This window comes from Serinus canaria, chromosome 3, assembly GCF_022539315.1.
Source record: "Serinus canaria isolate serCan28SL12 chromosome 3, serCan2020, whole genome shotgun sequence".
In the NCBI taxonomy this organism is placed as follows: Eukaryota; Metazoa; Chordata; class Aves; order Passeriformes; family Fringillidae; genus Serinus; species Serinus canaria.
In genome coordinates, this window is record NC_066316.1 from 8961008 (window position 1) to 8986778 (window position 25771).

At 53.7% G+C, this 25771-nt stretch overlaps 1 protein-coding gene across 6 annotated transcripts; it reads right to left on the reverse strand.

Moving 5' to 3' along the window:
• Positions 1 to 121: 121 nt before the first annotated feature.
• KLC4 (kinesin light chain 4) lies at positions 122 to 25733 on the reverse strand. 6 transcript variants are annotated; one of them, XM_018920992.3, is made up of 16 exons: positions 25595 to 25733; positions 14809 to 15075; positions 14389 to 14619; positions 14003 to 14081; positions 13691 to 13916; positions 13295 to 13382; positions 12893 to 12994; positions 12415 to 12588; positions 12160 to 12259; positions 11615 to 11667; positions 9046 to 9113; positions 8857 to 8965; positions 7984 to 8106; positions 1126 to 1250; positions 965 to 1022; positions 122 to 603 (listed from the first exon to the last, which is right to left on the reverse strand). In XM_018920992.3, the coding sequence occupies exons 2-16, from the start codon at positions 15055 to 15057 to the stop codon at positions 514 to 516; spliced, it is 1875 nt and encodes a 624-aa protein (XP_018776537.1). In that variant the 5' UTR covers positions 15058 to 15075; positions 25595 to 25733; the 3' UTR covers positions 122 to 513. The 6 variants fall into 6 exon arrangements, with proteins under 6 accessions (XP_018776537.1, XP_009094390.1, XP_018776535.1 ...); XM_009096142.4 differs by having other exon boundaries at positions 7957 to 8106; XM_018920990.3 differs by lacking the exon at positions 25595 to 25733 and adding an exon at positions 23903 to 23920 and having other exon boundaries at positions 7957 to 8106.
• Between the last annotated feature and the right edge of the window lie 38 nt (positions 25734 to 25771).

The window sequence follows — 25771 nt, forward strand, 5'->3', positions numbered from 1 at the left end:
ACGGCCCGGCGCGGCGGAGAGCGCCCCCTGGCGGTCCGGCGGACCGCGTCGGCGCTGTTCCCCCGGCAGGCGGCGCCCGCCCCTGCCCCGCCCGCCCCGTCCCCCTCAGGCCGAGCCGCGGTCGCTTCTAGGGTCGGTTTTATTTAATAAAATAAAGTACAGCGATCATCCGGCGGGGAACCGGCGTGCCGGGGGCATGGGGCACTCCCGCCGCTGCCCCGTCCAGGGGGATAGCCCCCCTCCCCGGGCTGGCGATTCTACCTGGTGAGCGTGTGTGTGACCGGTACCGAGCATGCGGCCACCAGAGCTGCGCGCCCCGGTGAGCAGCAGAGGAGCATGCGGGCGGGCTGCGGTGCCCGAACTAGCTAGGGACCCCCGGGGGAGGCCGGGCTGGGCAGGCAGACGGTGGCACGAGAACCGGTGATGGGGAGAACAGAGTAGGTGGTGTGGGGAGGTGCCGGGCTCTGCCCCGCGCAGCGCGAAGCCAGGGTGCCCAGCAGCAGAGCAGCCAGCTCAGTTGGAGGAGAGCAGGGAGCTGTGGGAAGACAGGTCCATGCTGCTGGCGCTCAGGCCTCTGCTCTCCGCACGGAAGCCTTGGGTGCCCTGGAAAAAATACAGTGCCCATGAGGTACCTGCAATCCACCCCCATGCCCCAAGCTGCCACCCCAACTCCTGCACCCCTTGCCTTGTAAGCCAGGACAGCCCTGGTGCTGCTGTCACACACAGAAGCTGCTGCCTTTGCTCCCAATCTATGGCTGAGCTTTGTGGGGAGGAAGGTGGGTCCTTGGAAGCAACACCTTCAGATTTGGAGCTCTGACCTCAGACAAGGGGCTACAAGCTCAGGGGTTCTCAGCACTGCACCTGGGGCTCACTAACGTGCCCCTCACCCCCTGCACCGCTGGCCACACAGCCTCCAGCCTCATGTGCAGTCCTGCACCAGCCCCACCACTCACACTGTGCTTACCTCAAACGAAGCATCACTAGACTTGTGCAGGTAATTTAAGGACGCAGCTCGTTTCATGCTATAAGAAAGCAGAGGAGAGCAGATGTAATCGTGCTGTGAGTGGTCAGACCCAGACACACAAGGTGGCAGGGCCCTGTATGCAGCCTGACCCTCACACATACCTGGTGTTCCTGGGCTCCAGGGGACCATTGCCCTGCAGTTTCTTGACCAACATCTCACTGCTCCTCCGTATCACATCCCGGATTTTTCCCAGGGAGCTGCTGCGCTGGAGAGTGCCACTGCCATCCTGGACACAGAGACACAAGCCAGGGTGATGGCTGAGTGGCACTGATCAGGCTCTGGCATGATGCTGATGAGTGGCTGGAACTGGCTCCAAACATCCTCTTGCCCACTTGCACTGAGGGTTTAGCCCTGGCCCAAAGCAGGCTTACTGCTCACTACATGGTTTTCCCTCACCCGGTTCTCCACAGGACATGGTAATCGTGGAGTCAGCTGCTATTGTCTGGCTCATCCAGCCTGATACTCCCTCCTGCCCAGTTCAAGCTCAACACCCAGACAGGCTGCTGGCTTGCCCCAGGCCCCCAGCACAAATAGCACTGACATCTGCACAGTCCTGCTCGAAGATGACACAGCTCCATCACCTGTAACTGCTCGAAAGCAACTACCAAGGAGGTCCCAGTGGCCAAAGAGGCAACAAGCCCTGTTGGGAGTTCCAAGATTAGGGATACTTTTGTCAGGCTAGGACGGGCTGCTGGGGCTTTCATTTCAAGGACCCTCTCCTCATTTGCTGCTGGCTGGAGACCATCCTCATCCTCTCCCGCCCTTTGCCCTTCTTCACCACACCATCACCATTCCTCCTCTCTGTCCAGCACTCATATAGATGCACACTTGGTCCTGCAGACTCACTCACATCACACAAGACCATTTCACACTGCACACGCAGCCTTGTCCCATCCCTAACACCTCCAAGACAATTCACTTTGAGCCTTTGGAGCAACTCAGGCAGCTCCACTGGGGATGGATTCATTTGGCTGCACCAGCACTGTGCTGCCAAGCAGGCACCACTACTCCTAGGCCCCTCAACTCAGTGAGCTGCATGCAGCCTCACTAGCTGCCCCAGGGGGTGGCACTTTGCAGAGGGCTTTTTGTGTCTAACAGCTTTTTCCGAAGACCAAAACCAGCCTGAAATCTTGTTCCTGAGCCTTTTTCCTCCCACATGCCTCCAAAAGTCCCCAGTACTCAGTGAGGCACCCTCAGGCTTCAGTCCACCTCCTGCACTTTGCTCCACATGCAACCAAGGCACATGTTGCCAGCATGGCACCACACCATGTCACCATGTCATCAAGATCTTCCCCCGTGTCCTGGCCTGCTTGTTACGTAAGGCTGTGACACCACTGATGATGTGGAATTACTTTTGGTCTGATGGCTGGATAACAGCAGTCTTCCCTGCTCCTGCTGTGAATGGTCCCTGGAACACTGGGGCAGAAGAAGAGGAGGTGAAGAGATGGCAAAAGTGCTTTTACTCCTTAGGAAGATGTGAGGGAGCCCCTTGGAAGCACCCCAAATGACCCAAATGCCTTGTGGCTCAGGCTAGCAGCAGCAATTACCTCAGCACTGTCCAAGCAGCTCTGCAGGTAGGCAGGGTTTCTGCCTTAGGCCAGTCACCCCCTTGTGCTGACCGTTACAGATTTTGGCCCTTGGGGAAGGCTTTTCCAGCACTCCTCTGCTCTGATTACACAAAGCTGAGCCAGCCCTAGACTGTGCTCTAACAGCTGACCAGGACTTTTCCTACCAGCAAACCTTTTTCTCCTGGTATTCCTCTCATCCCTTCTGGGACAAAACAAGTGCATTGAACCTCTTCACATTCTCATTGGGCTGAGGGTTTTCCAAGCTGAGAGCCATATGTTGCTGCTGCAAAGGGACCCAGTCACCAGAAATGCAAGAGAGCACCCAAAGCAGCAAAGTAAACAACTCAATTACTGCACGAGGCATCCCAGGCAGCCTTTGGATGAGGTGAATATCAGTGTGTAGCACTAACAAAGATGGGGAGGTGTCTTTTGCCTCCCCACCAGACTTACACTGGGTCACCACTCTCCCTGCAGGGTACTGCTATGCCAGGCACTGTTGCTTTTCCCAGGACACGCAAGCCAGGGGTGAAAGAGGGAACACAGCTGGGACAGCAGAGCAGGACCATAGTACAAGGGCAGCAGGATCAGGCTGGGAAGTATGCTCTTGTATCAGAGCTGGAGGATGGAGCCACATTTCCCCAGCTGCAGCAATGCAGACTGACTGCAGACCAACACCAGAACCAAATGCTGCTGCATGCTGGGTTAAAAATAGCCTCTCTTCTCCCCCCACTCCCTTTTCTGACGGGTTATTTTTAACCCAGAACATTTATGGGTTTGGTTTGCCGCAGAGCCCCCACCCCATTGCACCCACCAGGATGAGAGCATTCAAAAAAAATAAGCAGCTCCACCACTGAGCTCCTCTCCACTGCATGCTCCAACCCTGCCTAATGCATGGAGGCAGAGGACTTGGGCAGGATTTGGCAGCATGTAAAGCTCAGCACTGAGGGACACAATGGGGTATTTCTTTGGCTAAATAGAAATGCCTGTTGGGGAAGGTCCAAGCTCAGATGCCCCAGGGCAGCCCTGCCACACATGGTTACAGAGCTGAGGTTAGCAGCAACTCCAATTTGGAGATAGGGAAAAGGCACAATGGAGCTAGGTCCTTCATCTCCAATGCTCAGCCTGGGAGGGGAGCCCTGGGGGCAGCACATGCCCCTGAACACACAGACAGACACCAAGCACCCCCAGACCTGACCCAGCAGCGTTTGCACCCACCACCCCAGGGCTGACCGACGCTGGCCTACAGAGCATGGAAAGAAGCACAGGGCAGCAATTTGGGTCAGTCTACCTTTAATTAGAGGTATGGTCGTTACAGCACCAGGTCCAGGACATGGCAAAGCACAGGGGCAGATGGCCCTGAGGTCCAAACACACCCTGCACTGGGAACTCCCCATTCTCCAGAAGCATGGAGCAGCACTGGTACTCCCCACTCTCCAGAAGCATGGAGCAGCACTGGGACAGAGACAACAGCCCTGCAGCACTCAGCCCTGGGCTCCACACCCCATGTCCTGAGGACAAGCTTCCTTTCAGTAAGCACAAGCTCCAGGGGAGCAGCATGCATGTGCCCCAAGGCCTCTGCACCACCACAGGAAAGCCAGGCCCAGACAGACACAAACACATTTAGTATCACAACCTGCCAGATGACTAGCATAAAGAAGGGATCTAGCTAAATAAATAAGGAGTCCTGTGCTGGCCCCTGGGCTCTATCCTGCTGCCTACAGCCTCCCCAGCTTTCTTCCCAGATAGGAGGGCCAGGGAGGTTCCCTTCCTATAGGAGGTGGGATGAGAGTACACTCAAGGATGTGAGACCCAAGACAGTGGAGGTCTGGCCCTGGGACACATTCTATGCCCCAATAATGACTAACAGCACCAGACCCTGTGAAGGCCTGAAGCCATCAGAGGCCACCCCCACACCCCCTCAGGGTCAGCACGGTGACCCTGTTGGTAACAGGCTTACACATTTCCCACCACTTGGCTAGGGACAGCCAGACTGCAGTCAGCCCCACAGACCTGTGAGCAATCCAGCCCCAACCCCCTGCAACAACCTCCCTCCAGCCATCCCATCTGCTCCCACCTGCTCAGAGCACCTCCAGCTTCCTTTGCTTCCTCACATACATCTTTGCACCTTCTTTTTCTCCCAATCACTCTGCTCCAATCCAGGCCATTCCCCATCTCAACCACTTCTAATGGTCTGGGGTCCACCCCTTGCAAAAAAACTCTGCTTTCCTCCTACCCCTCCTCTGCTTTCAAGGAACAGCAAAGCAACTTCACTCCCACTTCTCCCACCAGCCACACCTAAGAACCCTGTAGCAATGGGGGTTTGCTTCAGCCCTTAATGCCAGATGAGAAGCCTGGCTACAGCATCCAGTCAGGAAGTTGCAGCCAAACACGCTTGTGCTGGCCAGTTCCTGTACATAGTCCTTGGCTGTTGCCCCCCCCCCCATCTTGGATGCACAGTAGCTCTATGGGGTGCCCTGCAGAGAGACCCACACACTACTCTTGGGTTACAGAGCTCAGCAGGGAGGAGGGTAGCAAGATGGGGACTGCCCTGTGCTGCAGGGAGAGCCCATCTCACTGGGAACCAGCACAGGTTTGCTACAAGGCACTAATATCAGCTAAGCCTACAGGAAAGAAAGCAACTGGGCACATGACAGCCCTGCCTAGGCCAGGCCGCACTGTCCCATAACAGCCCTCCATCTTCAAACCTCTGAAGAGATGGAGGGAACAAGCTAGGAGGGCTGAGGACGTCTAGTGACAATGGAGTGAAGCCTGGAGTGAAGACAATCCCCCGCAGGCCTGGGCCCCAGGGATGTGCAAGGGCAGGCCAGGGGTGGGGGCACGTGAGGGGACGGTGGCCCGTCACCCTGGCCTGTGGGAGCTGGCAGCTCCTCGCAGATTCTTCCTGCTCTTGCTGGCCACGGGACTGGAGCTGGGCCACAGGGCCGGGCACTCCTCTGCAGGCGTCGCGGTGCCCTCGCGCGCCAGGAGGGTTGGGGGACTGGCGTGGAGCTCTCGCCGAGGAAGGAGGGATGGTGTGGAGGAAAAGTCGGAAGATACAACACAAACATCCAGGTGACTGCGGTGGAGGGGAAAGAGGGAGTCTCGGGAGGCATTTAAGCCTAGTGCACAGAGAGGAGAAAGACACAATTTACAAGGCTGTGAGGTTGTAGGTCACCTAGGGAGCAGGCGGGACAAGGCCCAGGCTGCATGCAGAGACCACAGGCCACATCTGGGCAGGGAGAGAGTCTTGTAAGGCTGAAACTGCAGCCTCACTTCTTTGCCAGTGGGCTTACTGGGCTGGCAGGAACAGCTTAGCTAAGGGAGGAACAGCCTGGGTCTCCCGCTCCGAGGGCTCCTGCTCCTGGGCCTTGGGTACCTGCCAAGGCCTCTTGCACCACGGAGCTGGTGCCACCCCCCTGCTCTCACATCCCAGCTACCTGGGCAGCAAGCAGCTGATCCAGGCTCTGGGGTGCTTCCAGAGCTGCCTATGGGCACAGGGCACCCTGGGGGCTCCCACAGCCCTGCCTGCAGCACAGGCTGCTTTAAGGCAGCATATCTGAGGTCTCTGGACCAACACAGAAAACAACAGGCTGTGACAGACAGGAGCAGCAGGAGCTGCCTCAGCCTTCTTTTGCAGGGACCTTCAGTACAGTGCAGGGCTGCTGGTTTAGAAGAGAAGACTGGCTATGTGTGCAGCAGGCTGGAAAAGGAATCATGTGGCAGCAGCTGTGTCCCCCAGGGTGCAGGGCTAGCCCTCAAATCCTCTATTTACTGCTGTCTGGGTCAGGGAAACTCTGCTAAGACCCCTAGGGAAGGGTCATATGAGCAGGGACTATTCCCAGGGACTGGCTCTGGCAGAGGGTAGCACTGCCTACTTGCCTTAGGATGATCAGCTCAGAGGCTGTCAGGAAAGTCTCCCGGACCATCACCAGTGCAAAGAGATCACCCAACACCAAGCACAGCCAGGAGTAGCTGCAGAAAGACACCAGCCAGCATAGGGACCAGGTGATTCTAATCCAAACCTGCAGCCCTCCCTGTGTGCTTGTCCAGCCCCTTTACTAATGGTGAGTGCAGGGGCCTGGAGTTGGTGCCTTGCCAGAGCTAAGACTCTCTTTGGTCCTGATGCCAAGACCTTGGGCAAAGGACAGCCTTGTATCTGGTAAATCTGCTTGGTCCACCTGAAGGTCTGTTTTTCAGATCCCCTTCAGCCATCTCCTGTGTACAATCCACAATCAAGAGAGCCAGCAGGCTTCAGGCTTTGGGTGCTCAAGGGCTGTCATGGCAACAGGGAAGAAAAAAAAAAGGAAGGGAGGGAGCTCATGCAGGAGGGGATAGAGCAGAGCCAGGTAGGGAAGGGTTAGTGACAGCAGATGTGAGGGGGCAGCAAAGGACTCTGTGTGCTCAGTGCCTTCCCTATGCCAGGCTGCAACAACCCAGATACTCTGTGCTCTTAGAGTTTGCAGAAGGAATGTAAGCATTAACAGCTCTAGCAGCCCTTGAACCAAGCACCCACCAGCACCATGCTCACTTGTTGCCTCTTCTCCAGGCTCCTGCTTGCAGGAGACAAGAGGCATCTCTTCCAGCTGTGGATCACTACCTTTCTCCAAACTCAGTGATAGTGACCAAAGTCACCTTCAGGCCTCAGAGCAAGCCTAGAGAGGTTCAGGTTGACCTGTCTGTGCCTCAGCTAACACCAGTCTCTTGCCTCCACTGGTCAGTTCAGCTTGCCATCCTGCAAAGACCTGCCTTTTATCCCCTCTCTTGGCCAGAACCTGTCTAGGGCATGAGACCAGGAGAGGAGGACAGCAAAGATGCTGGCTACAGACTATTCCTGTGCCCTGCAGTCAGTCAGTCAGTCAATTAATCAAACAGTCAAACAGTCAGTCACAGACACACCAGGCATATCACACACACACAACCCTGCCCAGGCTCAGCATCGTCAGTGGCACAGTGCAGGACAGACAGCCAAATGGCTCTCACAGGCTGGGTGAGCCCGAGATGGGGCTGATGCTCTCAGCCAGGGCCACCAGAGGGGAGCAGCAGGGAGAGTGTTAATAAGGTTACAAGCCTAAAGATTAAGGGCAGATGAGGGCCAGTTCATGCTGTGCACTGCCAGGGCCTGGCACTCCCTGGAAGCAGGAGCCCTCAGCTGGGAACATCTGTTCTGTACACCAGAAGCCAGACCCAGACACGCACCTTCGCGGGCCGGCTGGCTCATGCCAAGAAAGGGGAAGGAAATGTACAGGGAATGAATGGAGGCAGACAAGGATGCCACGACAGGCCACACAGGGACAGCCCTCAGCCAGGCTGTCCCTTCCCTCTGGCAGCCGGCTGAGGCCATTCTTGATGGTGTCTTGTACTTACCCCGCTCCATTCCACGCCCATACTCACTTCCTCGCTACCGTCTGTGGCATTCTCGTACTTGACACTGCCCCCCAGGCTCCGATGTCTCTCTGTGCCATCCCCTTCCTTCAGGATCTCCACCACCTTCGTCTGGTTGATTGGGTCAATGCCCTGCAAGTAGGGAAGGATAAGGAAGAACCGTGTTAAGTCTCTACATGCTCCTTCCCTCTGGGGATCCACTGTGCCATCACTGTGCTTGGTTCCTGTTCCCTCTCTTGGCTACTGCCTCATCACAGCCAAAACTGCCCAGCACAACCAGGATGGAGCCAAATGCCATCCTGCACTAAGCAGTCTCTCTTTGAACTCCCAGCTCAGTGCGTCCTCACAAGGCCATAACCAACCCTGTGGAACAAGGGCTTGCTACCCCAAAGCTGACAGCTTCTTTCCTTCACATTTTGAAGTGTGAAGGATTCAGCTGTCCTTCAGTCTTTTGTGCTAGGTGCTTACATCTCCTGCTTTATTATTTGAGGATTGAAAGGAGTTTAAGGCAAGAGGTACTCCAAGAAATTCTAGAAGAAAACATCCCAGTAAGCATAGCTCTCCCCAGTAGCTGACAAAGCCCAGGAACCTGCCTTAACCCCACTGCAGCATTTCTGCACTCAGTGAGCCATGCCTTCCCCACACATGGACATCTGCTCCATCCACGCACACATGCACCACCCCACACACCTACGCACGTGTGGATCTCTGCACAAATGCATCCCCAACCACCGAGGCCCTCTGGTGTCATGGCAACGCAAACCAAGAACATCAGAGAGGCCCAGGAGAGTCCCTCATCATATCCCAACCAAGGCAGTGCCATAAGGTGCCACCCCAAGCCCTGCAATGCCCCCACACCAGGGAAGGTCCCTCTGGGGTTACCTGTCGCCGGGAGCGAACCGCGCACTCCTCCAAGGTCTCAGCTGCCTCCAGCTTGCCCTGGCGCCGGTACAGCGCACCCAGGTTCCTCAGAGTGGTGTTCACAGTTGGGCTGTGGTAACAGAGGGGAGGTGAGCAGGAGCCCTGGGGTCTCCCCCCAGAGTCAACAGCTGCCCACAAACCAGCTCTTACCTGCTAACCTTACAGGCCTTGTACCAGCCACCATACTCAGCATAGGGAGCACTGTCTCTGTGCTTGCTCTACAGGGTGAGGAGAGAGGAGAGCTGTTAGTCCCACACCTACCACCCTTCTCTGGCCTGTGCTCTGCCACTAAATGCCAAGTTCAGACCCCAGGCTGCACCCCTGCACCAGCCCAACCCTTGGAAACACAATATGCAAATGCAGTGAGGAAGCCCAGCAGCTTCCTGGTAGGAAAGTTAAAAACATGTTTTTGATGCAACAGATTTGGGCCAAAAGCAAAAGGGGTATCCTAGTTTCAGGAAGGAGCATAATCCCATCTCCTTACCCCCTTCCATGGTACCAAAGGCAGAAGGGACTGCACAGCCTATTCTCATGGCATAATGGAGGGCATGACACCCCAACCAAAATGCAAAAGGGAGACAAAACCCCACCAGCATGCAGTCATCATGGACACTAGATCCCTCAGCCAGGACTAGCAAAGGAATCAGCCAGCCACATCCCACCCTTTGGCCTACAAGGTCAGGCTCGCCCTCCAGCAGCTCAGCCCCTCCCCATGAGGGACAGTGAACTGTCCCCTCCCCATGCCCAGCATTTGCCCCCACAAAGCTGGCTAGCTGGCCCTGTCCCAGCCAGCTGCAAACAGGCTGCTGGCCAGAGCAACAGCACAGGGAGCAGAACTTGATGCTCAAGGAGAAAGATCTGGGCAACCCTCACTGCAGGGCAGTAGTTGCTAGCCCTGGGCATGTAGGACCATGGCACCAAGCAGGTGCAGGGGGCTACTGCTTCACAGCACAAGTTACCCTCTAGTCCAGAAGAAACTGTCACCATGGGGAGCATTTTCCTCACTCAGTCCCACAGCACTTCTCAGCTCTTTATCCCACATGCCAGAGTCGCCCTGTGCCATAGGCACATGTAATTTTCTTCACACCAGAGCCTACAGAGCCTGGGCAGGCACCAGGAACAGGGGAGTTCAGGACTCAAATACCTCTCTCCTGTAGAGGCAGCCCTAAAGGGTGGCTGAACCTAAAAGGCAAGGTGTCAAATCCTTTGGGGCAGATAAAGCCTTGGAGGCCAGGGCTGCCAGCTGTGCCCAAGCCCCCAGTGATGGCTTAAACTGGCCTCCCTGGGCTGCCAGGGAAGAGAGGCAAGGAACAAAAGCAGCCAAGCTCTGTCAGAGAAATTTCATACATTTTAACAGAAGATATGGAAACAGCATAAGGCACATCAGCCCCAGCTCCTGGGCCAGGAGTACAAGCAGGTCTGTGACTACTGCTGCTGCCTGGACAGGAGTGTCAACCCTGCTTTGCCATGGGGCACAGACACAGCTTCCTTGGGGAGAGGAGCCCCAGAGTCAGGGAAAGAGGTTTAGCCCTTGCCCAAGACGTGCATGTAGAATGAATCTCTTACTCCAACAGTGACTCCCTCAGCCTGCTCTCTTGCCCCGTGGCAGAGCCTGCATTATCTAGAGCACAGCTTCACACTACAGCTATCTACATTTAACCCCTAAATTCTCCAAAGATACCCCCAGAAGAGTCTCAGTCCCAGAGGGGGCAATGGGAACCCGGTCTCTACTCCAGCTTGGATTTCTCCAGGATGGTGCTGCAGCAAGTGCAGATTCTTTGCAGCAGGGCCTTCACAGTACAGCAACCAGAACAGTGTAGAGCTGAGCAGTGCTCTGCACTGGGAGCCATGCAGAATGGTTCAATGGGAAGGCACAGGATGCTGTGGGAAGCACCTGCCAGTGCCCTGATCCAGTGACAGGATGGGACTCATCAGTCACTAAGTCAAGCCTGCCAGACGGCTACCTGAACCCTGGAGGGTTGGGGCCTGCTATGAGTGAAAAAAAAAAAAAAAAAATAAAAAGGAGAGTACCACTGCAGGTAGAGGACTAGATCAGAACCCTTCCTTCTGCTGCTTCACCCACCTGCCAAAAACCAGATGGGGCCTTACACTTGGCAAACGCAAAGACACAACTGCTGCATTTATTGACCACAGAGCAGGGCCTGGGCTGCAAGAGCAACAGCAGCTTTGCCTTTCAGCCTAGTCCAAGGCACAGTCCATTTCTATCCCCTTTCAGAGGCCAGCTAGGTCCTGCCCTGTGCAGAGACCCTTCTCAGATATGTCTCCATTTCCTAAGCAAGGTGACAGCCACAGTTTCTTCTTGACCTCCATTTTTTCCCTAGACAGCCTTAGAGCTGCTTTAGAAGCCAGTTATGCTCTGGGTACTGGCAGCTCTTTGGAACAGAGTGCCAAGGCCTTGCAGCCCAACCCTCTGCCATTTGCCATCTTCCATCATCTGCATGTCCAAGAGGGATCAATCACTGAAGCAGAGAGAGCATGCAGCCATGGCTGAGAGACTGAACAGCCCTGCCCAAGGAAAAACACCCTGCTCTCTGATGGACTTCCCTCTCTGCTAGCCCAGGGAGCAGCAGTGCTGTATCCCTCCTCTCCAGATGCCTCCTGGCCTCGGTAGCTCTTCAGACTGCAGCTTCTCCAGGAAGGAGGAGGTAAGAGACCGGCTGTGGTAAGAAAAGATCAAACCCCCTACAATCAGACTCACCTTGCTCATCTCTTCTCTCTCCTCTGCATGCATCCAGATTGGCTTGTGCTCATCTGTGTGGGGAAGAATGCAAAATAGGTCCGCTCACCACCCCACGCTGTTGTTTGCCTCCTGTACAGCCCAGCACTCTGTCCCCAGAGCTGCACCTCATCAGAGGGAAGTGACACTCCAGATCCTCCCCCCAGTCCCTTGGCCCAGAGTCCCAAGAAAGGCAATCAACACTGCAAAAGCAGGACAAGGGAAAGAAAGAACAAGTCCTCCCAGCAGAAGTACATGTGCCAGGTGCACAGGAGAAACTTCAGCCTACGCTTGAGCATGATTGTGTCATTCACTATACCCAACCCTGTAAAAAGACTGGGTTGAGACTCCTGAGAGAAGAGGGGGAACAGCATAACACACTAGAACAGCAGCATCTCAAGGGATGCCCAAAGCAGGGACCTTGCAAGGCATCCCATCCCTCAGTCTGGGCACCACCAGAACCAGACAAGTCTAGGCTGAGAGCCAGGAAACCCCTCCCCTGCCCCAAGGGCTTCTACTGTACAAACCATCCACAGAGCCAAACTCCTTCACGTGAGCACGGGTAAGGATCTCCTTATACAGCACCTCTGCATCTTTGTATTTGCCTTGCTTCAGGTAACAGGAAGCCTGCAACCAAAACAAAACAGCTCCAGCCCCACTGGGAAACAGATGAACTCTTTCCACCTCTTGCAGCTATTGCTCTGTCTCTAAGCACCAAGCAATGCTCCCCTTTCCCACAGCACCCCTCCCCAACACCACATGGCCTCTCCCCAGTGCCTCACCAGGTTGTTCTTGGTCTTGGCCACATTGGGATCGTCAGGACCCAGGCAGCTCTCGTAGATCTCCAGGGCCCGGCAGTAATAGTACTCCACCTCATCGTACTTGCCCTGGTTCTGGCACAACAGGGCTAGGTTGTTCAGCTGCTTGGCCACATCAGGATGGTCTTTGCCTAGAACCTGGGAGAACAAAAGAAGAGAGGCCACAAAGATTGGAGCGGATTCCTGGAGTTAGTAGATGCTGGAGTCCCCCCAGCACATGCCTATGTCAGACAAGAGCCAAGGTCTGGAGAGGAGGAGAAATTCCAGCTTCCACCTCCTGGCAGGCCTCCCTAGGGCTGCAAACACTGGAGAGACAGGAAAGGTGGTGGCAGAATCGGCAACTGAACAGACTAGATGGGCCTGGATCTCCCACATGCCTTGAGGTAATGGGAGAAAGCCCACAGAGAGAGCTGAAAGGAGAAAGAGCACGGAAGACTCATACCTTCTCACGGATCTCCAGGGCTCGCTTGCACAGTGGTTCTGCTTCTTTGTACTTCCCTCTCTTGCCATACAGAACAGCCAAATTGTTCAAAGTCGCGGCCACCTGCAGAGACAGAAACTTCTCCATGAAACAAAGCAAATTCCATGGAGACCAAACAAGGGGCACAAGCAACAGTGACTGTCACATTTCCTCCATGCCTGCAGTACTGCTGCTTCTCAAGAGAAGGAGGTCCAGAGACAGAAGGCTGCCCTGCCTATATTGCAGGATCCAAGAGAAGCCAACTCCTTACAGGCTGTACTGAACTAGCCAGCAGGAAATACTGAAGCAGTAAAACACTGCTGAACAGTGACCCAGCAGCACCCAAAGGTGAAGAAGTGACTGGAAGAGGAGAGAGACACTCACCGCTGGGTGGTCTTTGCCTAGAGTCTTCTCACGGATGGAAAGAGCATCATTCAAGAGGTGTGCTGCTTCTTTGTATTTGTTCTGATCCCTGCAGTGCAAAGTCAACCAGTTATTTGGAAGTTGGACATTACAGCCCAGAGCAGGCAGAATTATGAACAGTGGTCCTTCCACACAGACCCGGCCTTCACAGTCCTTTCTTTTCCCACTCCTCCCTGCTTTAGTCAGTTGCTAGTTATTATATCTGTGAGTTTGGCAAACCAAATACCCCATCCAGGCCAAAACCTTTCAGAAAGGCAAACCCCTGGAAGCTTGGGGTGCCCCAGGATGTGCTATAAAGGAAAACTGGAGATGCAGAAAGCTGTCCTGGCCCAATCCTGCCCTTCCCACCATGCTCACCTGTACACTAGTGCTAGAATGTTGAGCATGGTAGCCACATCAGGGTGATCATGGCCTGATGTCTTCTCCAGGTCCTCCAGTGCCTGCTTGCAGAGTGGCACAGCCACCTCATAGCGTCCCTGGGAGGCGTACTGGATGACAAGGTTGTGGAGGGTGCGCAAGCGTGCAGGAATCTCATACCCTCCCTGCTGGGCAGCTGCCACGGCACTGCTGTGCTGGTGGGGCACTGTGGGCACAGAAATAGACACGGCACAGTTGGCCCAGCAGGCTTGAACAGAGACAGGCAGTACCCATGCATGAGCAAACACTTACATCCAGGACCATGCTCCTCTTCCTCATTTGGGAATAGGTCATCCAGAGAGTCCTTGGTGGAGTCACCCTCCTTCTCCTCCTGAGAGGATGAGAATCACAAATACTGTTGGTTCGCAGCAGAGACAGCAGCAGCCTGGGCTGAGTCAGTTGCCAAACTCTCAACCATTCTGCAGCCCACCAATACATTCAATTTCTCCAGATGTCTCTGCCACCATCTCCCCCCACAAAACAAAATCCAGAGACTCTTCCCCATGCAGGCCCCCTTTAGCTACAGGCATTGCTGTGCATGGCAAGGGGCAAAATCCACGGCAAGGTTATCATGTGATAACATGTAGGCAGTTCTCCCAGACCCACAAAAGCAGCTGCTCAAAAGGACTGGGGCATACCGAAGGTGAGACATCCTCATCATACTTCTTCAGCTGGTTCATGAACTCAAGGTGTTTCTTCTCCTCCTCCAACTGAGCCACGGTCTGTTCACTACGCTGCAGCTTCTGCTGGGTGTTGGCAAGCTCATCACGCAGCCACTGGTTCTCCTGGCACAGTCTTCGCACCTGAGCACGCAGCTTCTGCTTCTCTGACTCCACGGCGTTCAGATGGTTGGACAATGCCATCATCACCTTGTTAAGAGTCTCAGTCAGTGACAACCACAGTCTTGTCTCTCCCTCACATGCATGCTTAGGGTTCACCCATGCTAGCCTTCTACACTTAGCCCCCTCCTACCCCTGTAGCTTACGGGAAATGGCCAGATGCCTACCCTTCCTCTGTCAATCCCAGATAACACCTCAGGAATCACGCCCCACTCTCACCTGAGCTTCTCCAAGCCCCAGTTCTATCATCTCCACTGACTTGCGGAGCAGGTTGGATTTCTCATGCACGAGATTGGCTTCTTCATCCTTCTTCAGGCACTTGATGGTCTCCAGCAAGCTGTGCAGGATGGAGTTGTGTTCATTCTTTAGTGCTTCCAGCCCTTGCATTACCAGCTTGGTGTTGGAAATTATCTCCTCTTGGCTCAGCTTGTCCAGTTTCTCCTCCCTTGGGTACACCATGGTGGACATAGTCCTACTCCTGCAGCCCTGCACAGAGACCAAGACAAAACCTGAGTGCCCCAGTGCTGTTTCAGAGAGCCACCAGGAGACACAAGCATCACAATCTCCTTCAAGCAGTCAGACAGCATTTAACAGATTGCCTACTCTAAACCCTTCTCCTTCATCTTCCCCTCTCCCTCTGGTAGGAGGCAGCTGTCAGGGCATGTGCTTCTGCTTTTGTGGCTGGGAGTGCTGGCAAGCAGCGCAGGTGGCCTGCGTGGACAGGAGACAAAAAGGCGACAACCAGTGGTGACCTCCAACACCCCCACACTCCCAGCAGGGGGAGACTAATTTAGCTTCCATTTAAGAGCAGAGATTTGTGGTTGGCAGCTGGGGTTGCAATCTATACACCTTCTGCCCACAGACCACTGATGCAGAGGCTGTCAGAGCTCAGCACCTCTTCTGACTGCAGAAAAAAGGGAACACAAAGTGAAGAGATGCCAGCTCAAAGCTTTCTGCTAGAGGAGCATCTCAGACAGGAGGGCATCAGTGGCACTGCTATGCCAAAATATTGCCAGATATTGTGCCAAAATAATGTACCAAAATATGACCAGAAGAGTACATCCTGAGGATCACAGCCTCGGCACAGAACTGCCATTGTGGCACTGAGGGACGTGCCACCATCAGGACACACCACACCACTGCCTGACTGCAGAAGCTCACATCCACCAACAGATACAGTCACACTAACATAATCCTTGTGCAGGTGTTGACTTGGAATAGCTTTTCCATCTCGATTCACCCTGCTGCCACCCCAAGGACTCCTCAAGATGGCCTAAGAACTCTGTACTCCTTGCCTGTCCTGTTTCCCCCAGACATACAATGGGAAAGTACCCAGCTACTGCCTTTGCACAGCACTACAACCTACAATGTTAGTGTGGTTGCAAGATCCCTGCATACAAAGTCCAGGAGCCAGGGAAACTCAACAGGTCAGAGGCTGAGAGACACAACAGGCAGACAAGGCCCCTAATAGCAAGACCCTGGCTGCTCCATGAGTCACTCTTTTAGCACAGTCCCAGCCTCTCCCACCAGCTGGGCCACCCCAGCAGCCTCCTCACATTACTCAACAGTAAAGCCACCTTCCACCTTGCTATCAGGTCACTCCAAAACCAGCCTCCTGCAATGCCCTGAACAGGCAGCACCTGCCCAGCAGCACCTCCTTGCTACCTGGAGCTGGCAGAGGCCTCTGCAACCTGAGTGCCCAGGGCCCTGTTGCCAGGAGGCTGGCAAACTGCCCAGAAGCTACACAGGAGGAGGTGAGGGAACTGCTGCCAGCAGATCTGCCTTTGACCTCCTGCCGGACCCACCTCTGCATGGTTTGAGCTCTTTGTTCCGCAGCTGCCTTGTGACTGTTATACTGAGAGAACAGAAATACTGTCCCAGCTACAGGAACAGAGCAAGCAGAGCTCCCCTTTCTGGCAGGCTCCTCTTCTCCTCACCTGTGCACTCTGTCCAAGTGCCAGGGAGCTACTGGGGAATGGGCCCTGAGCAATAGAGAGGCCCAGCTTCCTCCTCCCTGCAGCACTTAAAGTGAAGATGACAAACAGCACTGGGACAGTTAAGTATACACATCTCATTATTAAACCCACTCATCTCCTCCTCTTTAGCCTCACTCTTCCTCCAGTTGTTTCATAGACCTGAACTCTCCTCTAAATTCTTTGGTTTCTGTTCCCATGATGTACATCCATCCCTCAGGAAAGGGGGGCAAACCCCCATCACACAGAGGAGACCTTACTGAACCCCTCGGCAGGGCAGAAACACCTCGTGTCTCTTGAAGACTGGGCTTCTGTTCACACCTCTGAACAAGAACTGAGTCATCCTCCCCCAAAGTCACAATGCTGACTTCATATTCACTTCATGATCTAGCATCAGCACTGATTCTGAGTCATGTATCACTGTATCTTTCACTTTTGGGGATCTGTCATGCTCCACATGCAGTTAACCCTCCACATTTTATATCAAAACAGTCTCATCTGACCATGACTTATGCCACTTTCCTTTGCAGAAGATTATATGACAAGAATAGCATGAAAAACCTCATTAAGGTCAAGAGGACACAGACTACTGTTTCAAAAGGAAAAATAGGCTTGCTGAGAGTTGGTTGCCACTCATACCCCATCTTCCAAACTTATTCTCCAGAAACTGGCAGCTAGGCATTCCAGATAACAGTTCCCCTGGTTATTCTTTTTCCCACCTTTCCAACACATCTGGAGTGGGATCAAGTGCTAAAGCAATTAGGAAAGCCTTGCTTAATGCATACTTCTACAGGTGAGCACAACTCAGGAAGAAATGTGCAACAATTCCCAGCCCTAGGGAAGAGTTTGGCAGCCCAAAGGGTGTTAGTACTGCCTCAAATGGCCACGAACTCTGGTGCTCTGAAATGGGTCCAGACAGCTTCCCAGGAAGGCTCAGCAGGCACTTACCTCTTCCACAGAACCCAAGGTAATAACTGCTAAAGGGTTAAATGGCCCCATCACTGGTTCCAACTTGTAAGGAAACACACCCTGACTCACTTGCAAACAGGGAAACAGGCAAGTGGGAGTTCTCTGGAGCATAGGTAATGCTTGGGACACAAGACACCCAGGAATGGCCTCATATCCAAAAAACTAGAACTCTGCTCTAAAATTCTCACAGTTGAGCACCACAAGTCCCTGTGGGTACTGGGCCAGCTGTATGGAATGAAATGCTGACAGTTTTCATGGCAGCACCACTTATGTCCATACAGAGATATTGCTGCCATCTTTAAAAAGTGCAATACAAAAAGAGAAACATGGGAAGAGGAACATGTTACAGGATAAAAAGCCACCAGACCTCACACCTTGCTAGGTAACAGAGTCAGGCAGACAAGACCCAGATCCATAGAAAATCAGCCTCATTAATTCCACTGTAGCCAGAACTACTCCTCAACTGTGAAACTGCAGTTTGTTAAACTATCAGCATCTCTACTACAGCAACATTCTTTCTTCAGCCCTTCTAGCAGAAAATGTTCACGCCTTTCACAGTCCTCACAATCAACTTGTTCTTTTGAAACTGCAATGATTTCAGACTGAGAAGGAAAAATAAATCAAAACATCCTGATCCACAGCATATAAGACTCATCCTACCCTGCAACTACATCCTCAGATCCTTCAAGGCATCCCAATAAAGATTTTTCTTCTCTCATAGGCTGTGCAAACATCTGTAAAAACCTCAGCCTTTCTCCCCCATGGTGACATCTTGGAAGCATAGCTCTGCTAGGTACCAACATGTTTCCATGCTCAGCAGTGGACAGAGGATTGTCCAGGCTGGACAGAGGGTGCAAAACCTAAGAACAACACACAGCTGCTCAACAAAAAAACAAAGAAGAAACTGCGGAGAAGTCATTTGAATGCTGCTACCTCTAGTACAGCAAAGAAAACCAACCAACACCAGCAGGAGCTGACATAACTTTCCAAAGCAGGAATTTCCCCCCAGAGAGCTTATTTCTAGTTCTCCCCAGTGCTGGCAGGTCTACTCTCAGGGCTCAGCCCTCCAAAGAGGAAACACTTGCTATGGAAGCTGATGCCAAGGTCAGGCAGGCTGAGGCTGCTGTATATGCACTCTTCCTACTCCTTTCCATTCAGTAAGGGGCCTGAGTGTCCTTTACCCAGGCAGAAAACACTCAGAGGTTTTCTGCAGAGAGGAGGGGATATATCATGGTTTGCCTTTTGCAGGGTGGGGCTCAGACTAGAACAGGAAGAATGCTTTTCTACCGAGTTCCTTGAGAGATGGAGAGTCCTGCTGCCAGCTTATCCTGCTGCAGTCCTCATGGACCTGCAGGTGTCCCAACCCAGGTCTCCACCCGCCCATTTCCGCTCTAGTTGGCACGTCTTCCCTATTTACAGTGAGCTGCTAGAACAGCCTGCCTTTCCGACAGCACCCATCTCATCTCCCCTCTTCTGCTCCCTTTTGGAGGACAGGGGAGGAACGTGTGTGCACTGAGCTTTGTGGCAGCTGCAGCAATCAGCCAGGGATCCATCCATCAGCAAGTACATCCTGCCAGGCAAAAACCTTCCTCCTGCATTCAAGTGCAGAACCGCGAAATCGCTAAGCATCAGCAATTTCAGCAGCTCATTTTTCTGCCTCTCAAAACTGCTCCCACGTGCAAGACCTTTAAGAGGAAAGAGCTGGAAGCTTCACTGCTCCTATCTTCAGCCCACAACATCTACCAGGATGCCAGATTAAATGGGCCCAAGTCAATCTTAAAGCTCAGGTTATGATGCTTAATGCTAGAAAGGACTATGGGAGTGGAGGAGGAGAAACACCATGGAAATCAGGAGTCAACTACAACAGGACAGAGATTTCAGGTCTACAAACAACTCAACTAATGCAGTTCACTGCCTCTCTGCATGCACAAGACAGTAACTGCAGCATCCTTCAAACTGCAGATGGTCTGCTAGCATTTTCTGTAAAGAAGTGAAACATTTTCAGCATCAAATTCTTCTGTAGGAGAAGGTGATCCAAGGATATAAGTGATGTAAGGTAGTTGCAGAAAGACAGCTGGATTTTGGAAAAAAGCTTCCTGTGGAAAAGACTAAGTCTGACCCCCAGCAAGAACAAGTGACCACATTTGGGAGATAGACAGCAATGGTTTCCATTTAGAAATGTAAACACAAGGCTTTGTCTTGCTTCATCATAATTGTCCCAGTCTCCTCCTGTGAGACATGCTTTTGCTGCCTGGAGAAACAGCAAGTTTATACATTTGGGAAGCAAAACGACTTGATAAACACAGGGAGGGTTTTTTGGTTTGTTTGTTTTTCCTTGGACCTCTGTCAGCTCATTACTGTTGAGCAACAAAGGGTCTCTGGAATGACTGGTTGACCTCCAATGAAGCTAGAAATTAGACTGCAAATAAGAGAGCGAGTCTTCACTCCTAAGGGACACTGCAACAAAACCTAGATATAACACTTTGGATGTTGAAAAATAAAATAAAAGCAGTAAAAAGCAAACAGAGTGACAAAGTTGCAGCCATCACAGAGGCTGTGTGAAGAGCACAAATTTTCTTATTTTGATACCAGTGTCAGAAAGCAAACAGATTGTAGGAGATTACAGTCAGCTGTGCAGGGCCTCTGAGGCTTCCATTGCACAGCCAGGACACAGTGACACTGCCAGGAACACCTGCACACTGACACACCACTGCTAGAAGAGCCACTGTGCTCCGGGTCACCACCCCAGGCCACCTGGAGCAGAACCACAGAAAAGGGACAAACCAGTGCTGCTGAGCTCTACATCCAAGTTGGTATTTCCAGAGCTGCTCTAATCCTGGCAAAACAGGAAATGCTGGGGTTCGTGCGAGACACAGAGCAGGAATGGTGCTCTCTGAACCTTTTTACTGTTGCCAGAAATGCCTAGATGCTCCCTTAGAGCCACTAGGAGCACACAAAGAGGACATCAGTCAGGAGTCAGCATCCTGGGAGGTCATACCCACCATAGCTCTGAGCTGCAATTGTAAAGTCAAAAGATGTCACTCAAATTCTAATGTCCATAATATTCTCTGCCACCACTGGTCTCATAAGTTTCTACATTCTACTGCCAAAAAAAGGGGACATCTAGAATCCCATCTTCTGCCCAAAGTTCTTTCCCAATGCCAGTCTCCAGCTCAGACCTTTCCTGCACTGCAGACAGTCTAGAGAGTTAAACCAACACACAGATGACTTCCAGTACTATAGAGGGACTCTTGTGTTGTAACTTTTCCCTCAGTAAGAGTCTGGCTTGAGTATTACTTGAAGAGTATTACTTGGAATGAACGCTTAGAGGTCTTTGGTCCATTCCCTCACCCAAAGCAGGTATCTGTGTCTAACTAAAGGACCATCTCCCAACACAGAGATCCCACAAACTCTTCAGAGCCCTGTATCACAACTTAACCATCCTATTGTGGGAGGGAAAAAAAAAAAAGAAAAGAAAAGAAAAAATTTCTCCATCTGAATTCCTGAGATAAACTCAATGCTTTTGCCTTTAGTGAACACCTCTTCAGGACAAAGGAGCGAGGCACCAGAGCACTAGAAACTGATCCAAGGCCTAGAGAAAGGGAATGCAGGGCCTGCTTCCTTTCAGTAATGTCTCACAGGGATTTTTGGATTCCCAAAGCAATCTACCCGCAACAACACAGCATGCAGTGCAGGCAAGAAGTGGTCTTACATTCTCCTATGCTCCAAAACCAGGACTCTCCTCGGCACCCAGACATCTCCTCACATGGCTTTGAAGTCAGACTCCAAGCCCAGAAAGCTTCACCCAACCAGTTTCCCCAATCCTCAGAGTCAGGTATAACAAAGTACAAGTTGACTGTGCTGTTGATTTGCCTTGATCCCTGTCTGGGGGATAGGGAGGGCTGTCCAGGGATCATGGCCAGGATTGCTTCTTTCAGCGTCTGACACATGCCAGCTCTGGGGGTTTTTTCTAGATACTGGAAAGCTTGTGTTGGAAATGTCTGTGCTAACCAGCAGGCTGCAAGAGGCCCAGGGGACAAGGACTAAGGACCTAGATCTGCAGCTCAAGTCACAAGGAGACAGGAGCTGAAGGGAAAGAGCATGAAGGGGAGCCTCCCAACACACCTCTCTGTCCCAGAAGCTTTGGCTCCCTACCACCCACAATCTCTAATAAAACACACAACGTCACATAACCTTCCTGAAACCCAGGGCAAGGTGGTGATAAGGTGGCTTTAAAAGGACTTGGATACAGTGACTCATGTTCACACCACACACCAGAAAGAACAAGGGAGCTTTTCATATCCCTCTCACCTTCCAGCCCACAGCTGGAAATGGACAAGACAAAAGGTACTGGTGTTTGTTCTAATTGACCAGAGCAAGCAATTCCTGTACTATCAAAGCATAATCCAATTCCAGAATGGATAAGTACTCTGAGGAAGACAGAACAGATAGTCTGGTTGGCTTTGTATCAGATTATTCATTTCTTTCAAGACCAGAATGGTTTCACTCCATTTGTTACTACCAAAGAATAGACATATTGAAAATCAATAAGGGTTTAAAAACCCCAACAAAACAAACAACAGCAAAACCAACCAAGCAAAAAAAAAATAGCACTGATTTTTGCCATTAGCAGAAAACCATTTTGCTCTGGTTGTACAACATATTTTTTACAAGTCCAGCTGGCTGGGAAAACCTGCCCTTTCCAGCAGGCCATTGGAATGAGAACAGCAGTCATCACCACTCCCACCAGCAAGCTTATGCTGGCACCTCCAGATCAGCTGATAAGACCTTGTTTTTAAACTTGTTCATGTCTGCAGCAGCTCACCAAATCCATTCTGCATCTGCTGCGCCTGGGACTACAGCGAAACACCATTAAAACACGTTTCCAGGCTAGTGGAGAGACAAGAGCTAAGCAGCTGGAACAGAGCCAGGGCAAGCATCTCTTCCCAGCTTCAGAATCTGATTGGGAGTCTTGCACTATAAAAAACAGAGCGAGAGCCATTACCTTGCCCTGACAGCATGAAGCAGTATTAAAGCAGGCAGAGTAATTCCCAGGAGCCAGTGCCTTTGCAGGCATCTGTCTAATGTGAGGGCTCTGCACTGGATGTGCCTGAGCTGCGTAGAGGAGATAACCAGGATGCAGATGGGACCAGCAGGCGCTCTGGAGCCACTCTGTGTGCTCTAAAGGGCTCTGGTGTGCCCACACTCCCTCCATGGTGTACCTGGGGCACCTGCAAAGACCAGCTGACTGCAGACTGCAAGACTGTGCTACTTTTTCCAGAAGCAAACAGCTTTTGTACACCACAGCAAGGCAGGCAAAGTCACAGGGACGAACATCTACCTGCAAACAAGCAGAGGATCTGTTCTATCTCTGGCTCGAGCTCTTTGAGGAGCTATGTGGCTCCTTCCCAGCAAATTAAGCATTTACCCAGCAACTCTGCCAAGGTCAGTATCTTGCCACGTGTCCGTTGTGCCCCAAGAGCCATTTTGGTATTTGGGGTTAATGCTGTTGTTTCAACCTGGACATTCCTCCAAAACAGCAGATGAGAGAACACATGCTTCCTGCTCCTTCTGCCAATTACAGCAAAGCACAGCCATGTTTATTTACCCTGTGTCTGAGCTGGCCAGATCTTTGACCTGATGTGTGCTGAACACCACCCTCTTTCCCCAAGAGCACAGGCAGGGGCGGGTGTTTTCCACATCTCCAGGGTGGCATGGCAGAGAGGAAACCAAGGGCACTAGAGGAGAGCCGAGCACGGAACTGCAGCAGAGTGCCAGATGCCAGCTATGCAAGACGCAGGGAAGCCTGCTGTTCCTGGTGATGTGCTGCTGCCTCCCACCATTGTGCAGATTTATCCCGGCTGCCTGGCCAGAGCATTCTACCGCAACACCATCCCCCAGCTCTTCTTCAGACACCTCCTCCCAGGCGCATCCTCTCCTTCACAGAAGCCTACCCGCGATTCCCCCAGCCCACCACCTTCGGTAGGGTGCACCTCCACTTCGGAAAAGCTTAGGAAGCAGTTAATTAATGAAAAGACGGTTTGGGGCGAAACAGGGCTCTTTGAGAGCTACTGCTGTAGGACCTGCCTCCGTCATCGTTTCTCCGGCTTTGTCTGGCAGCAGGAGGCACGCCCGCTGCGTATCCTTGAAACAAACAAGCCAGAGAAACCCCTTCACCCCTCAGAACCACCACAGAGAAATTCTGCGCCCACCTGGCTACGTGAAAGCTTCACAAGGCAAAATAACTTTTCATCAGCTCGGCCCGAAACTGCGCATCAAAGCGGTCCTTTGTTCCAGGATGGCTGGGCACCCTGCCCGTCTCAGTCACCGCATGGGAATGTCCCCCGCCCCACGCCGCAGAGGAGCGGTACCTGGCTGCCTGCAGCGGCTTGTCCAGCGCCGGTGCTCGCGGAGGCGGCGGAGGAGCGGCGGCCCCAGCGCTGCGCGGCTCCGTCTGCCGCGCTGCCCCGGGAGCGAGCAGCGGCGCAGGCACCCGGCTCTCGGCAGCCAACCACACTGCGGCAGGGGGAGGGGAGGGATGCGGACAGGCTCCGGGAACAGGACGGTCGGACGCTCTCCTGGGAGCGCAGAAAGCGCCACGCACGCCAAGCCCACAGCTTCCTCCTCAGGGATCCACGGGAGCGCCCAGGAGCAGGGCCGAGACCCCGCGGTGCCGCCAAATGCTGCCCAAGCAGCACCGGCCACCACCGGGCTCCTCTTCAGCCCGCCAAAGCCCTGTTCCATCCCACCCTCCACCCTGTGGCGGAAGGTTTTACATCCTGTTTGGTACCACCCTCGCCTGCGTCCCCACTGCTGATCCCATGCCAGCCCTCAAAAGCCAAGCTGGGGTAGCTGCAGAGAGTCCTCGAGCTGCATGGCTGCTGTCGCCGTGCCCACAGCAATGGCCAGATTCAGGAGATCTGGGAAGGCTGGAGCCCTGCTGTGTCCACACTGCGCAGTGTGGGGCTGGGCCGGGTACTGCTGGGAAGCACTTGTTCTGTCTCTGGCTGCTCTTCTCAGAGGGAGGACAACGACACAGGATCCAGCTTGGATTGTTGCTACAGCCATCACATGCACAGTGACACACAACTGTCATGGTGCTCCCTAGGATGTCCCCAGCTACCTACACCTGCCTGAACCAGTACTGCAATGGTGTTCCTGTCCCTCCCCACAGATTGCCCCAGAAGCTAAAGAGCTTCAGGTGTCCCAGGAGGAACACAGCTCAAGCCCTGTTGACATGCAGGTTCTCTCTTGCCTCATCTCACAGCACGTATTTCCTTCCTAAAGCACCTTGCCTAGTTCTGGAGGACAAATCTGGCTGGCTGTGGGGGTGCATACAGCTATGGCACGCTTACATGTCACATAAGTTACACAGCAGAAGTGCAAACATACATTACTTGTGTAACAGTGAAAGCCATTCCTGGCAATGAAGACACAGACTAATTATAGAGCAGTGAATCCCGCAGTCTGTGCCCACAGCACCCTGGAAACACCCACGGCCGGGTCTTAGGGCTGACCCACAGTTGCCATGCACACACTCCGCTCTTCCCTCGGGGGCTCCTCCGCCGGCTGTCCCTGCGTGGCAGTCGGCCCTGCCCGCGGGGAGGCCGGGCGCACCGAGCCTGCGTACCGGGAGCTGCCCGAGCAGAGCGGGCACCGGCAGGGATCCGGAGCCAGCGGCTCTCCCGGTGCTGAAGGGGTTGATCCCGCAGGGCGCGCCTCGCCGGCTCCAAAGTCCGCAGAGCCGGCAGCGCCCTCAGCGCCGACCCGCAGCGTTACGGCGGGCACGGCCCGAATGCTGCCCTCGCCCCCTCTCGTTCCGCTGCCCCAACGGCCAGGGCGCGCTAGGACGGTCCCCGAGCCACGCCAGCCCCAGCCCCAGCCCCACCTCAGGGGCCTCCCCAGCTCCCCGCGAGGGTCCCACCGCCCCCGCGGCTGGCGGGGGAGCGTCGCCCCGGGAAGGCCGCCCCCGCTCCGGCCTGCGCTGCCGGGCTCCGTGTGTCCTCCCCACGCCAGGGCCGTCGAGAAGAGAGACCAAACCCCGGTAACCCCGCCAGTCCAACCTGCTGGGCGCAAGACCTCGATGGCGGTCCCGGTCGCTGTCCCGGTCCCGGCGGGGGCGGGGCGAGACCCGCGGCCGGCACCACCCGCCCTCTCAGCGGCGCAGCCCCTTTAAATCCAAGATGGCCACCGCCTCAGCCCCGCCGGCGGCAGCGCGCCACCTGCCGGCGGCCCCAGCT